The sequence below is a fragment of the Argentina silus genome, assembly GCF_951799395.1.
Source record: "Argentina silus genome assembly, chromosome: 4".
In the NCBI taxonomy this organism is placed as follows: Eukaryota; Metazoa; Chordata; class Actinopteri; order Argentiniformes; family Argentinidae; genus Argentina; species Argentina silus.
The window spans coordinates 16,884,296-16,904,295 of record NC_139658.1 but is presented as its reverse complement, the minus strand read 5'-3'; the positions used below and the strand labels follow the sequence as shown (position 1 = coordinate 16,904,295).

The following is a 20,000-nucleotide window of genomic DNA, read 5'->3' as shown; positions in this document are numbered from 1 at the left end:
ACAGCATGTTTCTCAAGTCTCTAGGCTAGAAGTGTCAGTGAGAGGTTATAAAGAGTAAGTAAACCAGGTTATGGGAGCGCACCACCTTCAGAGGACATCCTCAGCCATAGGGACCTCAATACAACATCATGTGGTCATATTCTATAGGTCCCTTTCCAATGTTATTCCTTTAGAATCTCTTTCAAGGCTGTTTGTAGGTAAATGAATGTACTGTGTGACTGAGATGCGAGTGTCTTAATGAACTGGTCACAGCAGCTCTCGTTGTCCTCTGGTTTCCCTTACTGAGAGAAAACAATTCCATCCATCCATCCATCCATCCTTCCAACCATGCATCCATCCATCCTTCCATCCTTCCAACCAACCATCCATCCATCCATCCATCCATCCATCCATCCTCTCTTCCCCTTAAATCCATACCCCTGACAAGACTCATCCAGCTCAGAGTCTACAGTACCTAGACACAGTAATTGAGTGAACCAGGCTTATCTAAACTAAAAGGGAGACACTTTGTTTGAGACTAGGCTGTGTTGTGTTGGAGTTGCTGCTGAACACTAGGAGGTAGTGCAGTATTGTGAACATGCTAAAGCAGAGCGTCATAGTAGGTGTGACTGCTGCTGTAGAGATAGAGGGACAGACCTGGTCTATCTAGACATGTACAGGAGTGGGGCGGTTTAGACCAGGAGTGGCCCATTTCTAGACACATGATCTTACAGACACAACCACTCAGACAGTTGGACCCGCTTGTCAAAGACACAACCACTCAGACAGTTGGACCCGCTTGTCAATGTCAAAACTCAGTAGTCATATGAGAATTCATGAGGAATCATCTGTTGCATGTTTGTCATTGTCATAACTCAAGAAGAACCATATATGGTCATATATTTGCACAACCATAGATTATCCAAGTTCAGAGCCAGGCCGTGTAAGCAAAATATGACCTTTTGCCGGTAAAAGAGGTTGCACTTACTATATGACCCTGCTCTCCTCCTCTCCCGTTTCTCCATCAGTCTCCTCACGTGTGTGAGAGAATGATTTGCTTTCCCAACTCCTCTTTTTTTCACTCTGTTTATTTACCCACTTATACAGGGAATAAATCAAGGTCAGCACACAATGCAGCACACGGCTATTAAGATTCATTGTAATGCAAATACACCTGCAGCGGGAGCAGTGCACTGACAGACACTGACACGGCAGACAACACACACACAAGTGCACACACACACACACACACACACACACACACACACACACACACACACACACACACACACACACACACACACACACACACACACACCACACACACACACACACACACACACACACACACACACACACACACGTACACTCACTTACAGTGTTCCTTTAGGAGGACACACCTATATCTGTCTCTGCTCTCTCTACCTTTTCTTTTCACTCTCTCTAATTTCCTCCCCCTATTCAGAGTGCCAGGCGAGTGCGTCAGGGCAGAAAGGTTATCAGTGGTTACCTTATGGAGATGGATTACTGCCAATATTATCGTAAACACATCAATCGAGTACAATTCACAAATGTGTACCATGATCCATAAACAAAAAAACACAAAGCACAAATAGAATGCACTATCCACAAACAAACACCTCTTGATTTGTATTTGTAAAAAAGTGAATAAATGTGAGTAAATGCTCTAAAATGTTTAAACAAACATCATGACGTGTGAATAAAAACAAAAGCAGAAAGCAGCAAACATATTTTCAAAGTTATAATATAATAATATATATAATAAAATAAAACGTTCGAACTGTCAAATCTGCATTTGCGGATCACATTACGTCTGTGGATCTGTTTACATTTGTTTGCAGAATTTTGGCACTACCTTTCCACTTGTACCATGCAAAACTAATCCACAAATGTTGGACCTTAGCGGAGTTAGCTATCTCCAATGCAATCAAAGATCTTTGCAGATTTCTTTTTCCAGACAATCACATAAATCACTGTTTGATGACATCAAGCCTTGTTTTCTTGTTAGCCTTTCTGTTGTGTTCCATCAACTATGCACAGTATTTGTCAGTTTATTTAGATCATTGAGTTTTATGGGAAAAAAGTTAGGTTGTGCTGATCTCCCAACAGTAGATGAGTTTCAACTGAGTGTTTATTCTTTCAACGCGAATGGACATTTTTCCGAAGCCTTCCAGCTGGAAAGCAACTACACTACAGGTAAAGTTAGGTAGCTACTTAAATTATTTAATTTAATTTAAATTAAATGCATAGCTAGTTCGCATGACATGTACTACAAAAAATAATTCAAGATAAGTTGACTATTATATACTGTATGTTAAAGATTATCTAGGGACTGATGCTATAACTCGGTAACGCTAAAGTTTGATGATGGTTCTATGCAATTGACTTGTAGCCGTCCTGGGCATCTGTACCCTGTCCCAAGTATCTGGTACATATCAACATCAACCAGAAACCTATCAGGTAGGTAATATTGAAATGATATGCAGACCTTTATTTTGTCATTGCTATGCAATTTGCTCTTGTGCGGTCTATCTGTGTCTTGCAGGATGGCACCATAGTGGTGTCCAGTCCTTGCAACAAATGCATTATCAATCATGTAGCAATAACAACCCTGTGTAATGAAAGCGTGACCACTTAATTTGAATACAAATCTATATGGCTAAGCATTTTCTTTTATAAACAGGTACAACGTGGTTATCTTTGGTGTAATTGATGGCTTTTCATGAAAGGTAAGCAATCAATGTCCACAATTATTCACACATGTCTATGACTGAAAAGCAATGTGTTATCCATGTGTAGACTATAGCCTAGGTTCTACATTCTGTCAGCTGTTGAGTCATTCAGTACATTTCAGTCTTGTGAGTTAGATGCCACAGCCTCTATAGGTCCTCTGTTGAAACATTTGTGTTCTAGATGACGTGGAGCCCCAGTCCTCCAAGGTTCCCAGACAAATAGCTAAGCTTCTCCACCTTCTATTGATGACTAGCTGTTTTGCTGGGTTGACCTGAGGCAAATGTGGAGACCGTAGGTCTACTTTAGTTTGTTGGATTTGAAGGAGGTGCTCCTAACCACTGTTGTGCAGTTTCTGAGCCTCATCTTCTATGTCATCGGTAAACCTTCCTTTCATGCAGTGTTTGTACGAGACGTTGAGGTTGTGAGTGTATATTAAAAGGAGGGCATCTGGTGGGCATCTGTACATGTCAGTTTCATTCTGTAAGTGAAATACACACCACCATATAGAGGCCATGGTTGCGATGGAGCAGATGTGTATCAGCCGTAGTAGGCATTCGAATTGGAACTGCTAGTCAGTGCAGAGTACTGCAATGAGGGTGGTTTGTCCTATAATTATTTAAAGTAAAGAGTAACAAAGAATGTTAGCAATGAAAGTATTTGGTGAGCTTAGTGTTGCAATGGTGTGTTCATGTCTTTTTTGGTTTTCATGTAGATAATGTACCTGGGAACTGCTTCAGGCATCACACTGGCCTTCTTCAACGAGTCTGTTCAGCATTATGGGTTTCCACTCAGGTGTGATTCTACAATATGTGCTTTTTTGGTGGAGCTGAAAGTGGCACTTTTTTTTTAAAAGAAATGTTATAGGAAAGCAAAACCGAATGTCTTGGTGCAGAGTGCAGATAATCATGAGGAAATGTTTTTCCTTTTTTTTTTCTAGAGTACAAGCAGACTTGGTGTTGAAAACGGAGCATGTCTGATGTTGTCAGTGTGTGGGCGTTGGGAGAATGGGAGTTGTATTGCAGGCAAAAGTGTGCACAATTAAAGGTAAGTTGGAATGTACAATTAGTTTAGTGTCAATTCATTTCTAGGATTTCAAACCAAAAATGCTCCAAGAGAAAATTGGAATCTAATGTGAGATTGAGCAATAGTTGCACATTGTTTTGTAAGTTAGCATGTGATTAAGTTAATGAACAAATGATTATTTCTTACTATGAAACATTGGTTTATGGCTTACCAATAATCACTAAATCAATCTATAAATACATAGTACAACAACAACTTAAAACACTCTTGCACAGAAAAAAACCATTGATGGAACAATCATTATTAAGGCTTTTACAATTAGGGGATTTATTTTTTCTTTCAGGAGTTGCACATTCCGCTCATTGACTGGGAGGAGAGTGGTCATCCAGAAGACCCCCACTCTGGGGTGACTGTTCCAGTACACGACAGCCCACTGACTTACCAGCAAATGGAACAGCTGAGAGCAATCATTGACCCCATGGAACCCTCAGAGTCATTTGGCATGGACATTTACTTAAACACACTCCAGTTTGTCCAAACTATGCTCGAGGTTACTGAAGACACAAAGCCGCGGGAACATGTTTTGTTTTGTTTTGAGAGTTCTTCTCATCATTACATACATCATTACTATAAGCGCATCATGCGCCCCTACATCCAGTGGCATCATTTCAGTTAAAGACAGTTTGGATGGAGGGTTCCTCTCCCAGGAACATTTTGGTCTTCTGTAAGAACATGTAATGATTTCTACATAGTTATCCTTTTTAAATGGCAGTTCGCTTGCTACCACGCCGCAACACTTGGAGGGGAGGGGGGGGAAACCTGCTATCCTGCGTCAGTCAGACTACAGCTTGCTTATACTATAATTTTCCTGTTAGTTTCCATGTTCAATTATTTCACTCTTTTTTTTTTGGTGGCTGCTAACATGGGGAAACTGGGCTTGCAGTCCATTGTTACTGTACATGTTATTTTTATTAGGCTGTAGGCTGTGTTAACAAGTGTAGCAGCATTACCCCAACTCTGTTTTGTCATAATTAAAAGAGGTTTGATATGCAGTGTTCTACAATGCAGTGCTTCTTGTATAGCAGTTTGTGACAACGGGAAAGCTTGATGTGACCGGAGGAGACTGGGACCACAATTGGTCATGATGAACATGAAAATGTGCAATTTGGAAAAAAGTGGTCTTACTTCAATCACTCCAGAGTACAGCCATGGGAGCTCTAAAAAATGACCAAATAGCAGGTTTCTTAACAGTGTTGTAAACATTTTTTTTTATAAATTACTTACACCTGTGACCATTGTCATTGTGACCGTAAATGTCCCTAACCCTACATGTCCAATCACGTACAGATACAAATCAACAATGCAATGTTTTTTATGGAACACAACAGAAAGGCTAACAAGAAAACAAGACATGATGTCATCACACAATGTCATCAAACAGCGTTACCTGATTGGCTGGAAAAAAAAATCTGCAAACATCTTTGATTGCAGTGAAGATAGCTAATTTGTGGATCAGTTTCGCATGGTACAAGCAGAAAGTTAGTGGCAAAATTCTGTAAACAAATGTAAACAGATCCACAAATGCAAATTTGACAGTTCTCAACGCAATGCTTTTTAAAAAAAAAAAAAAAATTATGGGTACCTCGCCACCTACCCTCCATTCACAGAGTGTGTGTGTGTGTGTGTGTGTGTGTGTGTGTGTGTGTGTGTGTGTGTGTGTGTGTGTGTGTGTGTGTTGTGTGTGTTGCGTTATCAACATCTATGTGTGTTGCTGAGTGTGTGTTGCTCCTGGTGAATCTGTCAGAGACTTCAAAGCACCAACCGCCTCTCGCCTTGATGAGCGAGCTGTTCCGATGTTTATCGTGACCTGCTTTTCAACTCAGGAGCTTCACAAAAAACATCAAGGGATGGAGGGATTAACTGGATAAAAAGGAGGAGAGAAAACAGTCTGGGATAAATATTGCAAATAGAAATAGTTTCTAGTTCCCAGGGGGACTCAGGTACTAAGAGAGAGGTGTGCTATCACCCCCCGTCTGTTAATCCGGTTGTGATCCAGACAGCGAGTCTGTGTGTGTGTGTGTGTGTGTGTGTGTGTGTGTGTGTGTGTGTGTGTGTGTGTGTGTGTGTGTATATATGTGTGTGTATATATGTGTGTGTATATATGTGTGTATATATGTGTGTGTGTGTGTGTGTATGTGTGTGTGTGTGTGTGTGTGTGTGTGTGATCTAGACTACACACAGCATGTACAGGTACATCTCCCATTTGATAACTCTTTCATGTTGACATCCATTGAAAATCAGGTATGAAGGGGTATAAACAACAACATTGTCAACAACATATTTTGTTTTAACGTCTGGTTTGATGGTGCTTGCAGCAGTAAACGGAGTCTTTTCTTCCTTTCTTTTCACCAAACCTGGACAAAACAACGATTTCACCGGCCTCGAACCATCAGGGAACCATGTGTTGTCATCTATGGAATTAAGAGCAATCAATGCTGTTGCCTGGTGTGAAAGATACACATCGTAAAAGATCGGTTTACCCTGCCCCATTTACCATGTTAGCACCCTATTAGAGCACTCGAAAGAGAATATATTTATCAAGGCTCCCTGTATTATTTATCAGTGCCGAGTTGAAAGTGAATATGTATCAGAGGGGAGCTGAATAAGGTTGAAACATGGTCTAGTTTATGATGTTCCCACTGGGAGTATCAGCAGTGCACAGCATCCTCAGCCCAAATGTGTTAGTGTGTGAAGATCTAACTTTCTTTTCCCTTTTCAACCCAGCCTTTGTGTGTATACGGGTTCCCAATTATAAATTTACTCTTTTGCGGGTGGGGTGCCCTAAAAACTAATGGGAACAACACTGATACTTTCAAAGTTTGCTCATGTTAATAGCTGCCTCCCTCCCCCTCCCAAACCTTTTACCCCAACCCTCTCTCTCCCCTCTCTCCTCTCCCAGCCTGTGAGATGGGTTTCTACAAGCCAGCTGCAGGGGATGGTTTGTGTGGTAAATGTCCTCTCCATAGCCACTCTGAGACCAGAGCTGCCCTGACCTGCCCTTGTGACTCCAACTACTACAGAGCCCCCACTGATCCCCCTTCTGCCCCCTGTACACGTAAGTATATACACACACACGCACACACACACATGCGCACACACACACACACACACACACACATGCACAATTCTACACTTCAAATTGAGGGACTCTGAAAAGCCATAAATGCCTCACTATTTATATCTCTCCCTATCTTCTTATCTCCTCTCTCCTCTCTCCTCTCTCCTCTCTCCTCTCTCCTCTCCCCAGGACCCCCATCTGCTCCTGTAAACGTGATCTCGTCCGTTAACGGGACATCGGTGAGTCTGGAGTGGGGTCGACCGGTGGAGTCTGGGAGTCGCAGTGACCTGCTGTACAGCGTGCTCTGTCAGAAGTGCACCTGGGAGGGGGGGCAGTGTGAGGACTGCTCATCACCCCCAGGAGGAACAACCGGAGGGGTGGCAACAGGGGGGAGCACTGGGGTTGGGGGAGGAGGGACAGTAGAACGCTCAGGTGTGGTTCCGGTCCGGTTCGTTCCCCGGCAGAGTGGTCTTACTGACCCTTTGGTGACGGTTCTCAACCTGGTTGCCCATGCCAACTACACGTTCCGTATCCTAGCGATGAACGCGGTGACACACCTGAGCAACGAGCCACTGCCCTACACCTCTGTCAACATCACCACGAACCAGGCAGGTAGGGGACTGCTGAACAACACCTGTATGGATCTATAACTCGCTTATAAACCCTTTATAAACCCTGTTTAAACAATGTATAACAGTGTGATAGATGTGTCCAGCCATAAGGTCACACATAGGTTCTCAATCCCAATACAACCCCTGAGCCCTTGTTTCCTCTAAGGCACAGATTTGACAGGATCAGAGAGGTGTAAGCAACTTGGTAAGCTTCCCTGCAGTCTAATTGGCTTACATCTATCCAATCCTGAAACTGTCCAGTGGATAGGAGCCAGGGGTCCATTTGGAATTGGGCCCATCTTGTATTGACAGGGGTGTACTTCCTGTTTCCTGTGCAGCCCCCTCCCAGGTGTTAGCGATTCGCCAGGAGAACGCCAGTCAGAACAGTGTCACTCTGCTGTGGCACGAACCAGACCAGCCCAACGGGGTCATCCTGGAGTACGACATCAAATACTACGAGAAGGTGCTCTACCCATACTGCCCCATGGAAGCATGACATGAACACTGTGACATGTGATGGTCTAAACAAACACTGGCCCAGAAAAATACCATATTGCTCTAAAACATTTTACAGCTAACAGGGTAAGAGTGATCAGAGGCTCACAGGAGAGTTAGCAAACACACACTGTGTGTATGTAGGGTGGGGGTCATGGACATGGGATAGTCTGGAGAATACTGAAGGATTAGTGCGGCTGTTGTGTTGATGTGTTAATCTGAGCAAGCTCATGGGGTTAGTGCTGCCCGGGGGATTTAGAGTGGATAAGTCAGCACTGCATCACTGCTTTAAGTGTGTGTTTGTGTGTGTGTGTGTGTGTGTGTGTGTGTGTGTGTGTGTGTGTGTGTTCCTCTCTTTCTGATTACTTGACATCTCAAAAAGAGCAGCAAAGGTTGTGGCATAGCCAGCACTAAATATGTTGCTTGCAGTGGCAGGTTGGATCCACCAGTTGTTTCTGCTGCGGGTTCCGCTGTTGTTGCTGATGATGATGATTCCCCCCGCCCCCCCCACCCTGTCTTCTCAGGATAAGGAGCTGCAGAGTTACTCCACCCTGAAGGCGAAGGGCACCAGTGCCCGTGTGTCTGGTCTGAAGCCAGGTACCAGGTACATCTTCCAGGTGCGGGCCAGAACCTCGGCAGGCTGCGGACGCTTCAGCCAGAACGTTGAGATCCAGACCGGGAAAGCAGGTGAGAGAAAGAAAGAGAGAGACTTGATTGTGTGTATACAGGGTCATGCAGTTGAAACACAGTAACATTTGGTGTTAAAGATAGGGCCTTGTCATGACTATGTCAAAGCCCAACATGTACAGTAAGCACTCAGAACATAATGTTTGATAGGCTGGTGGTGATCTTCAACTCAGGACTGTGAAATTGATGTTACATAATATGGTATATTTTGAATCAGTCATTTGTTATTTATGGCCCTCAGGTTTGGCAAACTCAAGAGCCATCTTTTGGCAGCTACCATGCCTTTCAATGCAGGGGAATAGAGTCCAGCATAAAAGCAGTCTGTTTTTACCAGGGCTCTGGTAAAAACCTGATACACAGAGAGGAGAAAGGTGGTCTGAGATAGCCCAGACTGCACAGTATGGTGCTGGTTTAAAGAGGCATGAGTGTCAGTAAGGCCAGAAAGGCCCTCAGACCATCCCTCTGTGCTATCAGTCTGGGCTTTGTGGGAGGGTCACCCCTGTCGGGGAAGCTGAGGCTGATCCCTGCCTCAAACAGCGCTGAATACAGACACAATCTCTCACTCTCTCACACCTCAGAGTCGGAACTGTGTGTGTGTGTGTGTGTGTGTGTGTGTGTGTGTGTGTGTGTGTGTGGTGTGTGTGTGTGTGTGTGTGCATGCGCGTGTGTACGAATTCATATATGATTCAATGGATCTCAACATGAAAGAGTTGTCAAAAGGGAGATGTACCTGTGGTACACATTCTGTGTGTAGTCTAGATCACACACACACGCGCGCACACGCACGCACGCACGCACGCACGCAAGGACGCACGCAAGGACGCATGCACACGCACACGCACACGCACACACACACACACACACTCATTATCTGTGTCCTTTCCCTCCAGTTCCTCTGCGGTATGACACCATGACCATCACCTGGATCTGCATGGCTCTAGTCTCAGGCCTCATCACCTTCCTCGCCCTCATCATTTGCAGGAAACGGCAAGGAAACCCTTTCTAAACACCACCTCTCTCTGCTGGGTCATAGTGCCTGCTGTCATGATTGTTTACAGTATGATCTGTTACGCCAGGGCAGCACATAGGCTACAGTACTGTAGATTACAAAGGATCAAGTAAAGTGTTAAACTAGAATTGATCTATAGAGTGTGAGTACGTCCCCTTTGATTTAGAGCTTTGCGATCTTCCTTTGCTACAGTAAGTACCATCTTCACATGTACCTTTAACACCAATATATAGCATTTAATGCTAACTATTCCTGTGGTGTGTCCTATATGGTGTCCCAGAGTCCCATAGCACCGGGATACTGTCCTGTGTGTTCATTACGCAGGAGACCAAGAAGATTATCTGTCTACCGTTGATGCAGAAATGGTGTTAATTAGCAGAGAGCAGTTCTGAGTGTAGACTGAAGCATCTGTTTGCTGAGTAAACTCATGTCCTCTCCTCAAGTCTCTGCCTTCTATAGGTAATTTTCGACCCAGCTAACATTCCCCCCCCCCCCCCCGCCCCCCCCCCAACAGGGAATTCAATTATGTTGATTTGTGTCCGTGGGCTAACAACGCAAACGTTCTCACTTATCCTCTCTGCTCCCCTTTGTTGACAACTTACATCTCTATAAGACTGCGGCGAATAATTAATTTCAATGAGTTTAATTAATTCCAACTATGCATGTTAACTTTTTTCAACCAGTTCACTGCAAGTCTGAGGAAAGAGGAGGAGAGAGAAAAACAGTGAGACGCGTATCCCCGTGTGGCTCTAAACTATTCTGAAAGACTTAAATATCTCTACATCCTTGGATGATTAAAACTTGTGTTCGAGTTAATTAACTGCTTTGCTGTAACCGAAGAGTTTTAAATGTCATGATGCGCAAAATAGTATGCAGTAGAGAAGGCTATGAAATATTGAATATTGAAACAGGAGATATCCTCATATTGTATTCTTACTATTGTCCTACAGATACTCATATTCATTTCTGTTTGTGTTGCACAGACACTGCGGCTACAGCAAGGCCTTTCAGAACTCTGATGAGGAGAAGATGCATTATCAGAATGGACATGGTATGTTTGTATTAGCATTATTAGTATGGTATTCTAGTATTCCTATCATATTTTTCTATTCCGTGGGAATAAAATTCATCCTTAGAGCACACAATTCTTCTCCGGTTCAGTGTCCACACACACACACACACACACACACACACACACACACACACACACACACACACACACACACACACACACACACACACACACACACACACACACACACTCACACTCACCTGTCTTTCTGTTCTCCAATGATAGGGGCTCAGATGGGATATTGTTTTCATTCTGAGATATGTGACCAGATGCTAATGTTGTTTATTTTAGTGTCGTTCCCTGACGCGAGGTTCTACATCGACCCACACACGTACGAGGACCCCTGCCAGGCAGTCCATGAGTTCGCCCGAGAAATTGAAGCTTCCAGGATCAAAATAGAGAAAATTATTGGCTCAGGTAGAACCGTGAAAACACACACACACACACACACACACACACACACACACACACACACACACACACACACACACACACAAACCATTGGCTGAGGTAAACTAAAATCATTGGCTGAGGTAAACTAAAATCATTGGTGAGGGTGAAGGCTATGGTGTGCAGCAGAGAGGGATGGAACAGTGGAATCAGAGCATCACATGGGGCTGTCAATCAAAGCACTAGAAAGGGAATACTGACATCCTGGCACAGCAGGACACACTAACATGGAGGGTTTACAATCACAGGTGTTAGAGATGACCTTTGAAATGATGTAAGTTCAAGACAGACGGAGAGTGTTTGGGCATACATTTAATGACATGTCATACTGTATTTATTTCTGAACATGGAGAACAAGAGATTGATTTGAGTAGATTTGCAAATAGTTATATGTTATATTTCAAATCAATCGATTAATCAATACTTATTTTCCTAATTCCCCAAAACATGAATTACCTGTGCATATATATGTGTGTGTGTGTGTGTGTGTGTGTGTGTGTGTGTGTGTGTGTGTGTGTGTGTGTGTGTGTGTGTGTGTGTGTGTTTTAGGGGAGTTTGGGGAGGTGTGTTATGGCCGGATGCGACTGCCAGGGAAGAGGGACATCCCTATTGCTCTGAAGACACTGAAGGCAGGATACAGTGACAAGCAGAGACGGGACTTCTTGGCTGAGGCATCAATCATGGCCCAGTTTGATCACCCTAATGTCATTCACCTGGAGGGAGTGGTCACACGGAGTAAGCTGCCATTCTATTGGATTATACTCAGATTTGATTTATTTGTATGCAATTAACTCCTACGGTATATATTGTCTTTCCCACACTTCCATCTCTTGGCAGGTAAACCCGTTATGATCATTACAGAGTATATGGAGAATGGATCTTTGGATTCTTTCCTAAGGGTGTGTTGCTTTTCAATATCTCTGTTTCCATCTCTGTTTACTTCCCTCGTCCCTCTAGTCCCCCATCTTCTTCTTTCTTTCTATCTTTCTTTCTTTCTCATGCGTGTTCTTGTGTACTTGTTATGAAACACGTGGTAACAGACAGAAATCTCAATCAATATGCCCACAGCTGCTTCTAACTCTCTCCCTCCCCTCCTCCCCTCCTCTTCTCCTCTGTGCCTTTCCTATTCTCTTCCTTCCTTCATTTCCTCCTCTTTCTCTCATTTTCTTCCCCTCTTCCCTGACCTCCTCAGAGACACGATGGTCAGTTCACTATAATACAGTTGGTGGGCGTGTTGCGTGGCATCGCTGCTGGCATGACCTACCTGGCAGACCTGGGTTACATCCACAGAGATCTGGCAGCACGCAACATCCTGGTCAACAGCAACCTGGTCTGTAAGGTGTCTGATTTTGGCCTGTCTAGAGTACTGGAGGACGACCCAGATGCAGCATATACCACCAGTGTGAGTTTACGCAAGCACATGCATACGCACACACACACACACACACACACACACACTCTCTTGACTCAACTGTATGTGGTTCTGCCTGCGGTCCTATAGGGTGGTAAGATCCCGATTCGCTGGACAGCACCGGAGGCCATCGCCTACAGGAAGTTCTCGTCATCAAGTGATGTGTGGAGCTACGGTGTGGTCATGTGGGAGGTGATGTCATACGGGGAGCGGCCATACTGGAACCTGACCAACAGAGACGTGAGTGTGGAGCACAGATGTAGAGCAGATAGAACAAACATGCATTCATTCACTGATAGAGGCCAGAGAGAACATGCTCTGTATTCCATAACAATCCGTGTGTGTGTGTGTGTGTGTGTGTGTGTGTGTGTGTGTTGTAGGTGATAAAGTCTGTAGAAGAGGGCTACAGGCTGCCTGCTCCTATGGGTTGTCCTGGTGCTCTACATACACTCATGCTGGACTGCTGGCAAAAAGACCGGAACGAGAGACCTCGGTTCTGTCAGATCGTCACAGTTCTCGATAAGCTGATCCGGAACCCAGAAAACCTAAAGAACATGGATACGTTGTGCAGGTTAGTGGGCAGCTAGGCAATAGAACAGCTAATAGAAATATTAATTGTGGAGGATCACAATGGAAAGAAGTTGATCTTATTATCTTCATCCTTAAAGGTCCAGTATGTAGATTTCCTAGTTCGGAAAGCCTGGTCTCACCAAGGTTATACGTTCATATACAGTTATATATAAAAATCACCTAGGCAATCCGAGTGAGTTAGGGTTAACCCTAACCATCACTAGGGCAATATGTCAGGCTCAGTGGTCAGGTCTCTAAGTAACCATCTTCCAGACCAAGTCTGTACAAATCAACTCTCATCCTTCACCTGTCAAACACTAGCACTGGGATAAAGTTACAGCCCAAAGTTCCCCTCAAAGTTGTCTGGCTGACACAGGGGAGAAGACTTGCCTTAAGAGAGCGAGTGAACAGCCTTGTTTGTTTTCCAATAAGCTCATCTCTGATAGACGCGCTCTGTGTTAAATAAAAGCCTGGCTGTGATATTGACATTGATCCATGGTGAATCTGAGAGCTGAGAAAGGAGAGGCTGAGGCTCAGGTTGGACCTGTGTAAATTGCTCCGTTCAGATCCTTGGTCCCATAGAGTTACTGGTGCATGTCGTGGGGGAGGCAGGGGGATGGAGGGATGGAGAGAGGAGAAAGGGGGGGGAAGAGCAGGAGTGTTAAGGGTGTTAAGGATTTCTCCCTGTATTAATCTACCCAAACCAGCCATCCTGCAATCAGAGCCGTCACCCCTTCTCTATCATTTTAACTGCTATTGATTTTCTGCCTCAGCTGCTAGTGCATTTCAAAGCCTCTTTTTTCCCCACTCTCCTTTTTTTTTCTCCTCTTCGCTCTCAAACTCCACTCTCTCACCATCACTCGCTCTCTCTCTATCTTTTTCTGTCCCCCGTCTCTCTCTCTCTCTCTCTCCCCTCTCCCCCCTCCCTCTGTCTCTCTGTCTGTCTCTCTCTGCCAGGTTAAACACTCCTCCTCTCATGGATAGAGCTATTCCAGACTTCAGTAGCTGTAATTCAGTAGATGAGTGGCTGGACACCATCAAGATGGGGCGCTATAAGGACCACTTCACTGCAGGGGGTTACCTGACCCTGGGACATGTCATAGGCATGAACCAAGGGTGAGTGGTGGTGGTGATGATGGTGGTGATGATTTTTTATTTATTTTATTTAAACTTTATTTATACAGGGGTATAATATAGCTATGATGATGTTTGCCCATCCAATGTCTGACAAATGCTGTATGAGTGATGTGTTTGTGACACACTGAGCTGTGATGCTTTGGTGCATATGTCTTCTACAGAGACATCCATAGGCTTGGGGTAACGCTGATGGGCCACCAGAAGAAGATAATGACCAGCGTGCAGCTGATGAGGGTGCAGGTGCTCAACAGGAGCGTGCCCTCAGTGCATGTATAACTCCAGCCCCAGGCATCTCAGGCCTTCTGTAAAATCCAGCCCCAGGCTTTTGAGGCCCAGTGGAATTTCATGGGAATAGATCTATGACTGTCAGAGAACTATAAGAGATGTGTTGCGGTGAAATGTGTGAACTTCTTAAAGACTTTTTCTTCAAGAGATTCATCTTCAAGAGGATAGATATGAAAGGACTCAAGTACAGCAAAAGTACATAGGTAATAAGTCCATGGGACAATTCAAGCTTTTCTTTTCCTATTCCAATAAGTTTTATGAGTTATATGTCTTGTTTGTAAATGGATGGACTGCCTTAATCTCCACAAACTATTTTAATTTTGTTGTATACAAAGAGAGATTTTATGAATATAAATTTATCAGAAGTGTATGATGTAATGGAGCTGGCTAATGGCATAGTCTCAGTACAGACTGATAAGGAAGGGAGCAGTGAGCTGTGTTCCTATAGAATACACCCTCTCCTAGACCTAGAGGCCTGTGGAAGCAGACCCCAACACAGGCATGAGTGAGCAGAAGAGGCCACTGGACAGGACTCATGAAGAACCTTACATTGGAGTACCATCAACAGAGTCGACTCACCTGAGATGCCAAGTCTGCCCCAGAGAGGAGAGGACCAGTGTCGCCCCCTGGCTATTAAAGACAACAACCGGCACACATTGTTGAATGACCCTGGAGGAGTCTCACAGCCATTTCTTCCGGTGTAAAGCCGCGTAACGCACAACTACTGTATTTTGAAAAGATGTATGACTCAGTTACACTTCATTTTACAGTCTGCTATTTTCCCTGGTATTTACTTAGAAAATACATGGTAAAAATCTTATTACATAACAATTACATGCTACTTACATGTTAGTTTCTTACGTACTACTGTACTACCATTCGGTACCAGTAACCATTTTGTGGAACTATCTTAAGTAAGTAAGTACCACAAATAAACAGCGTTACCACATAATTTCTTTGTAAATAGTAGGTAAATAGTAAAATAAGGTACGTAGACTGTAAGATAAAGTGTTACCTATGACCTATTGTGATTTGTCACTGTTTTGCCTCTGTGGTTATGAGAAGGAAAAGGAAAAGTCATGTCTGTAGAATGTTTTTTTGATCTAAATACCCTGAAAACAACATAATCAACAGTCCTACTGTAGTTCCCCCGTGCAATCAAAAGAATGGTTTATTCTTGTGCACTTCTGTAGGATTTCTTATGTAGATGGTTGATGTCTCTTTTTATTAGAGAAGAACCTCATGCTATCCCCTGAATATGCATTGTACTACTATGGTGACATTGTACTACTATGGTGACATTGTACTACTATGGTGACATTTCTCTTGGGATGCTTTCGAAAACACTGGACCTAAACAGAGAATCCATATTTTATAAAGGTATGTTTTGTTTGATGAATGAATTTACAATGTATACATACAGTCACTGGAAACATGTGGATTTATTCACCTACACCTGAAATTACTTTCATTTGCTTTCAGAAAATTAAACACCAAAAGACAACTAATGGATCATTCTTGTTTCTCCTGTTAAATCATTAATGTGCAAACTGTCCACAGAAACACAATAAAGGAACAATTGTTTGTGTGTGACTGAAACAGCAATATACACTGTATGCACCATCCAGTGCTGAGAGTCCAGACACTGCCAGAGTCCAGACACTGAGAATGAATAAAAAAAGGTTTAACATAAGAACTGACCTGTCTTGCCTGGGATGTTGCAAAATGTTACACAGTGTTGAGATTCTGAACACACCACCTGAATGCAGATCTGTCATAACTGAGCTTTAAATCAGTACAATGGGGTTTGCCCAATAGAACAGAATCTGTTTGATCGGTTGCATATCTTACAGAAGATGCTGCACAATGTTACAATTCTACAATGGTATGGCTCTGAAGACAGTCACCTGGTCAAGCAGTCAGAGTAAATTGTTTTCAAGCTGACACACTTTGCAGAGAGCTTTATCACAGGGCATACAGTACATAGTTATACTATATGAATTCTTAAATAGCTTTACTTATAATGAAGTCTTTGATGTAATGAAATCAGCACTACCTTCTCAAGCAGTCAGAGTATTGTCCTCAACCTGAACTGCCTAGTACAAGGGTACATTTGAGCTTTTATCTCTACTGAGCCTGCTGGCGCCAAAACCCACTCTCTGGGGGGGCAAACCGTCTCAAGTAGAAAACAATGGACTTTAACTGCTTAACTCTTTGTCACTGCGTATTTTTCTGTAGGGATGATCTCTGAATGAGCCCTGAGACTTAATTTCAAATGCAGAATGAATCAGGCTGATTGATCAGTGTGTCTAAGTAATTGTCCTTTCCTTCACCTTATTGAGAGCTGTTTGGAGATAATCCGCTCCTTGGTGAAACCAGACCGAACAGAACATCATTAATCTCGTTACTAAGGGCGTGTGCCTTGTTGCCGCTGAGTCCCACACCCAATTATCTGCCTCAGGCCTATCCCCATGACGACGCTGAGCCCCTCCCACTCATCATGGCCATGAGGGTTCTAGAATGCCCCCTGGTTGACTTCTCTGAGAGCCGCATGGAGATTGTATTAATGCTGAATATCTCCTGTTTAAAACCTCTCTGGAGGACTGGCTTTGTTACGACCATGAACTCCTAATGTTCTAGAATGTCCCCTGGTTGACTTGTTGGAGCGACGCAGAGCCGGTCATGACTGGAGTCTGTTTGGTGTTTGTTATCGCCTGTCGCCAGGTCCTCGTCACAAAGAAACAGGCAACAATACAGATTCATTAAAATGCTCAAGTACTTATTGTAAAGTTCGCCTTGATGACAATGAAGCAACAATGCTGAGTCATTAACAAGATTGGGCATTTCATGTAAATTTCACCACCGTTATAATGAAGTCTTTGTGAACAACCTTGAAACAATGCAACTCTAAATATAGCTTGCCATGTAAAGTGATGTTGTCAATGCATGGTATACAATAAACAATCTGCACAGGCAAGACAGAGCCAGCCACAAGGGAGTGTATTGTCAGCTGGCTCATTTTGACAGTATCAGGCTGTGTTGTGGCAGGGTTTGATTGTGGCTGTATTAATTGGCTGCAGCAGATACCTGAAGATTGACTTGAGGCAAGCAGGTTATTCACAGACACAAAATGATAGAGTACCTAAAACTTCACTATATACAGGAAAATGGGGGCCAGGGATATAAACAACAACACACACACACAACACACAATTACAGGCTTATGTGTACTTTTAAAGCCCTACAAAGCTTCAGCCTGAGTTTCTCCTGTCTCCGTCACCTCTTCAAGAAGTTTTTTACTTTTTAACTATTCCATTTATGTACTCTATTTTTGCATGGTAAACAACACCATGACTCACTGTCAGAGCGGTACAGACGTTTTCTCCTAGACACCGATCTTATGGTGAGTTTTTATGTGGTGGACAGTTCAGGATGTTGAGGGGTCAGCTGGTTTGACACCTGTGTGGGCAACTTCCACCTGGTATCAACACTATAACATCCTCCTATTGCATCTCTCAAACACAAGTTACTGTACATGCACCACTATTATATTATGCATTCACGACTTAATGGTATTGTTTCTGAATAAGGCATATATTATTCATGAGGTACACAGAGCCTGACAGTGTAAGTGTACATATATACATTTAAATGTAAATACGAATACAGAAACTTTTGTGTGTACATAGCGTTGAGTCCTTTGGATTGTCTATCTGGGTCCTGGGTATGTAGATGAGGTTACATCAGGGTTACCTTGCGATGTCATTCGAAGTTATAGGGGGAGGGTGGATAAAAAAAAGAATAATAAAAAAAAAGGTTTTTATTATCAATTTTAGAACTGCAAGGTCCTCGCAGCATTGTTTCAACATCATGTTCGGTACACAGAAAGTTTCTGTTGACACTAGGCACTTTGTCACTACACATTCATTATAGTCTCAGTAAACAAGCCATTAAATTCTAGGGTGTACGTATACATCAAAAACAATATGTGTGTCATGAAATGAATACTTATTGCTGTGTAAATATTTGTTCTATGATAACAGACAGACCCGCTGTTCATGTCCAATCACTCAAATGTTTGTGTGGAATATATCACATTAAGTCATATTGACGTTACAATTATTATCACATTCTCTCCTGCTAGACATTGTTTTCTCTGGTAGTGGAACAGCTTTGACCTTATATGGAATAAGGTACCCATTACATTTACATTTTCATTTTAGTCATTTAGGAGACGCTTTTATCCAAAGTGACTTACAGTAAGTACATTTGTCTAAAGTAAGTGAATCAACTATGCATCACCGTCATCGTAAGTTTAACCTTTGACAAGAACAGGTGCCCCCAGCAGTCAAAGTGCTAGGGAAAAGAAAAAAACAAGTAGCTACTTGATCACCCCAAGATTCCAGGCTGTCTGGGAGGGGGACACAGTGGAATTCTCAGCCGTGATGGAGAAGTCTTGGAGAGGGCAGGCATTACCAGGAAGGAAGAACACCACCATCTCGTCAAGATGGACCTTGAGGTTGTGAGCAGACATCCAGGCGGAGATGTCTGCGAGACATGCAGAGACACGTGTTGCCACCTGTGTGTCAGAGGGGGGTAAAGGGAGAAAGAGTTGAGCGTTATCAGCAGAGCAGTGGTAAGAGAAACCATGTAAGGAAATGACAGAGCCAAGAGATTTGGTATACAGAGAGAACAATAAGCGCCCTAGGACGGCGCCCTGGGGGACACCAGTGGTGAGGATGTGTGGTGGGGACAGCGACCTCTCTACGTTACCTGGTAAAACCAATTGGCATTTAATTGGCATTAAATGACCTAAGTCTCCATATGCTAAATTGATGAGATGCTACCAAAAAATACAGCATTTTCAAACCTCTATTTATGACATCCATGAGAGGACAGCGATTCCATGGACCAAAACCCTCTTTATTTGTTAATATACTGTATAAGACAAATGGTGTTAGCGTTTTATATTTTTTATTATTGTTTCTCAGGCACATCTTGCATGACTGGGTCCTTTATCAGTTAGGCCACTGGGTGACTAAATTGCTTTGATAAGTTTAAAGCAAAACAAAAGCTAGATAATGCTGCTATATAATGTTTTAAATGGCAATTGTCAATATCTTGTCAATATCACACAAGAAGTACAAGGCACAAGACAGCATTCACCTTGGTTTACCTCGTTATTTATCTTTTCATTTGTTGTCCATGTTTATTGACCATGTTTCTTATCAAACAAAATACCAACGTGATACATTATGAATAAATCACATTACAAGAGGAACAAGCGTCTCCGTCTCAGCTCAATAGCCACTTACAGAGCAAATTAAATCAAAAGACAAAGCATCATACACAATTTGATTACTTTGATACCATAATGTGTTGTTTTTGTCACAGTATAT

The 20,000-nt window shown here is 43.1% G+C and overlaps 1 protein-coding gene across 1 annotated transcript in view; it reads left to right on the top strand.

Annotated features, from left to right (window-relative positions):
* Positions 1 to 14,592, top strand: part of epha8 (eph receptor A8) — a gene marked incomplete at both ends in the record, with an annotated part of 48,758 nt that extends 34,166 nt beyond the window's left edge. Inside the window, 14 exons of the mRNA XM_083667448.1 lie at positions 6,716 to 6,871; positions 7,064 to 7,486; positions 7,824 to 7,948; positions 8,505 to 8,667; positions 9,558 to 9,654; positions 10,660 to 10,727; positions 11,040 to 11,165; positions 11,748 to 11,933; positions 12,036 to 12,097; positions 12,391 to 12,600; positions 12,700 to 12,849; positions 12,990 to 13,180; positions 14,137 to 14,295; positions 14,478 to 14,592. Coding sequence (XP_083523574.1) covers positions 6,716 to 6,871; positions 7,064 to 7,486; positions 7,824 to 7,948; positions 8,505 to 8,667; positions 9,558 to 9,654; positions 10,660 to 10,727; positions 11,040 to 11,165; positions 11,748 to 11,933; positions 12,036 to 12,097; positions 12,391 to 12,600; positions 12,700 to 12,849; positions 12,990 to 13,180; positions 14,137 to 14,295; positions 14,478 to 14,592 — 2,231 coding nt within the window. The remainder of the gene's footprint in view (positions 1 to 6,715; positions 6,872 to 7,063; positions 7,487 to 7,823; positions 7,949 to 8,504; positions 8,668 to 9,557; positions 9,655 to 10,659; positions 10,728 to 11,039; positions 11,166 to 11,747; positions 11,934 to 12,035; positions 12,098 to 12,390; positions 12,601 to 12,699; positions 12,850 to 12,989; positions 13,181 to 14,136; positions 14,296 to 14,477) is intronic.
* Positions 14,593 to 20,000: the final 5,408 nt, after the last annotated feature.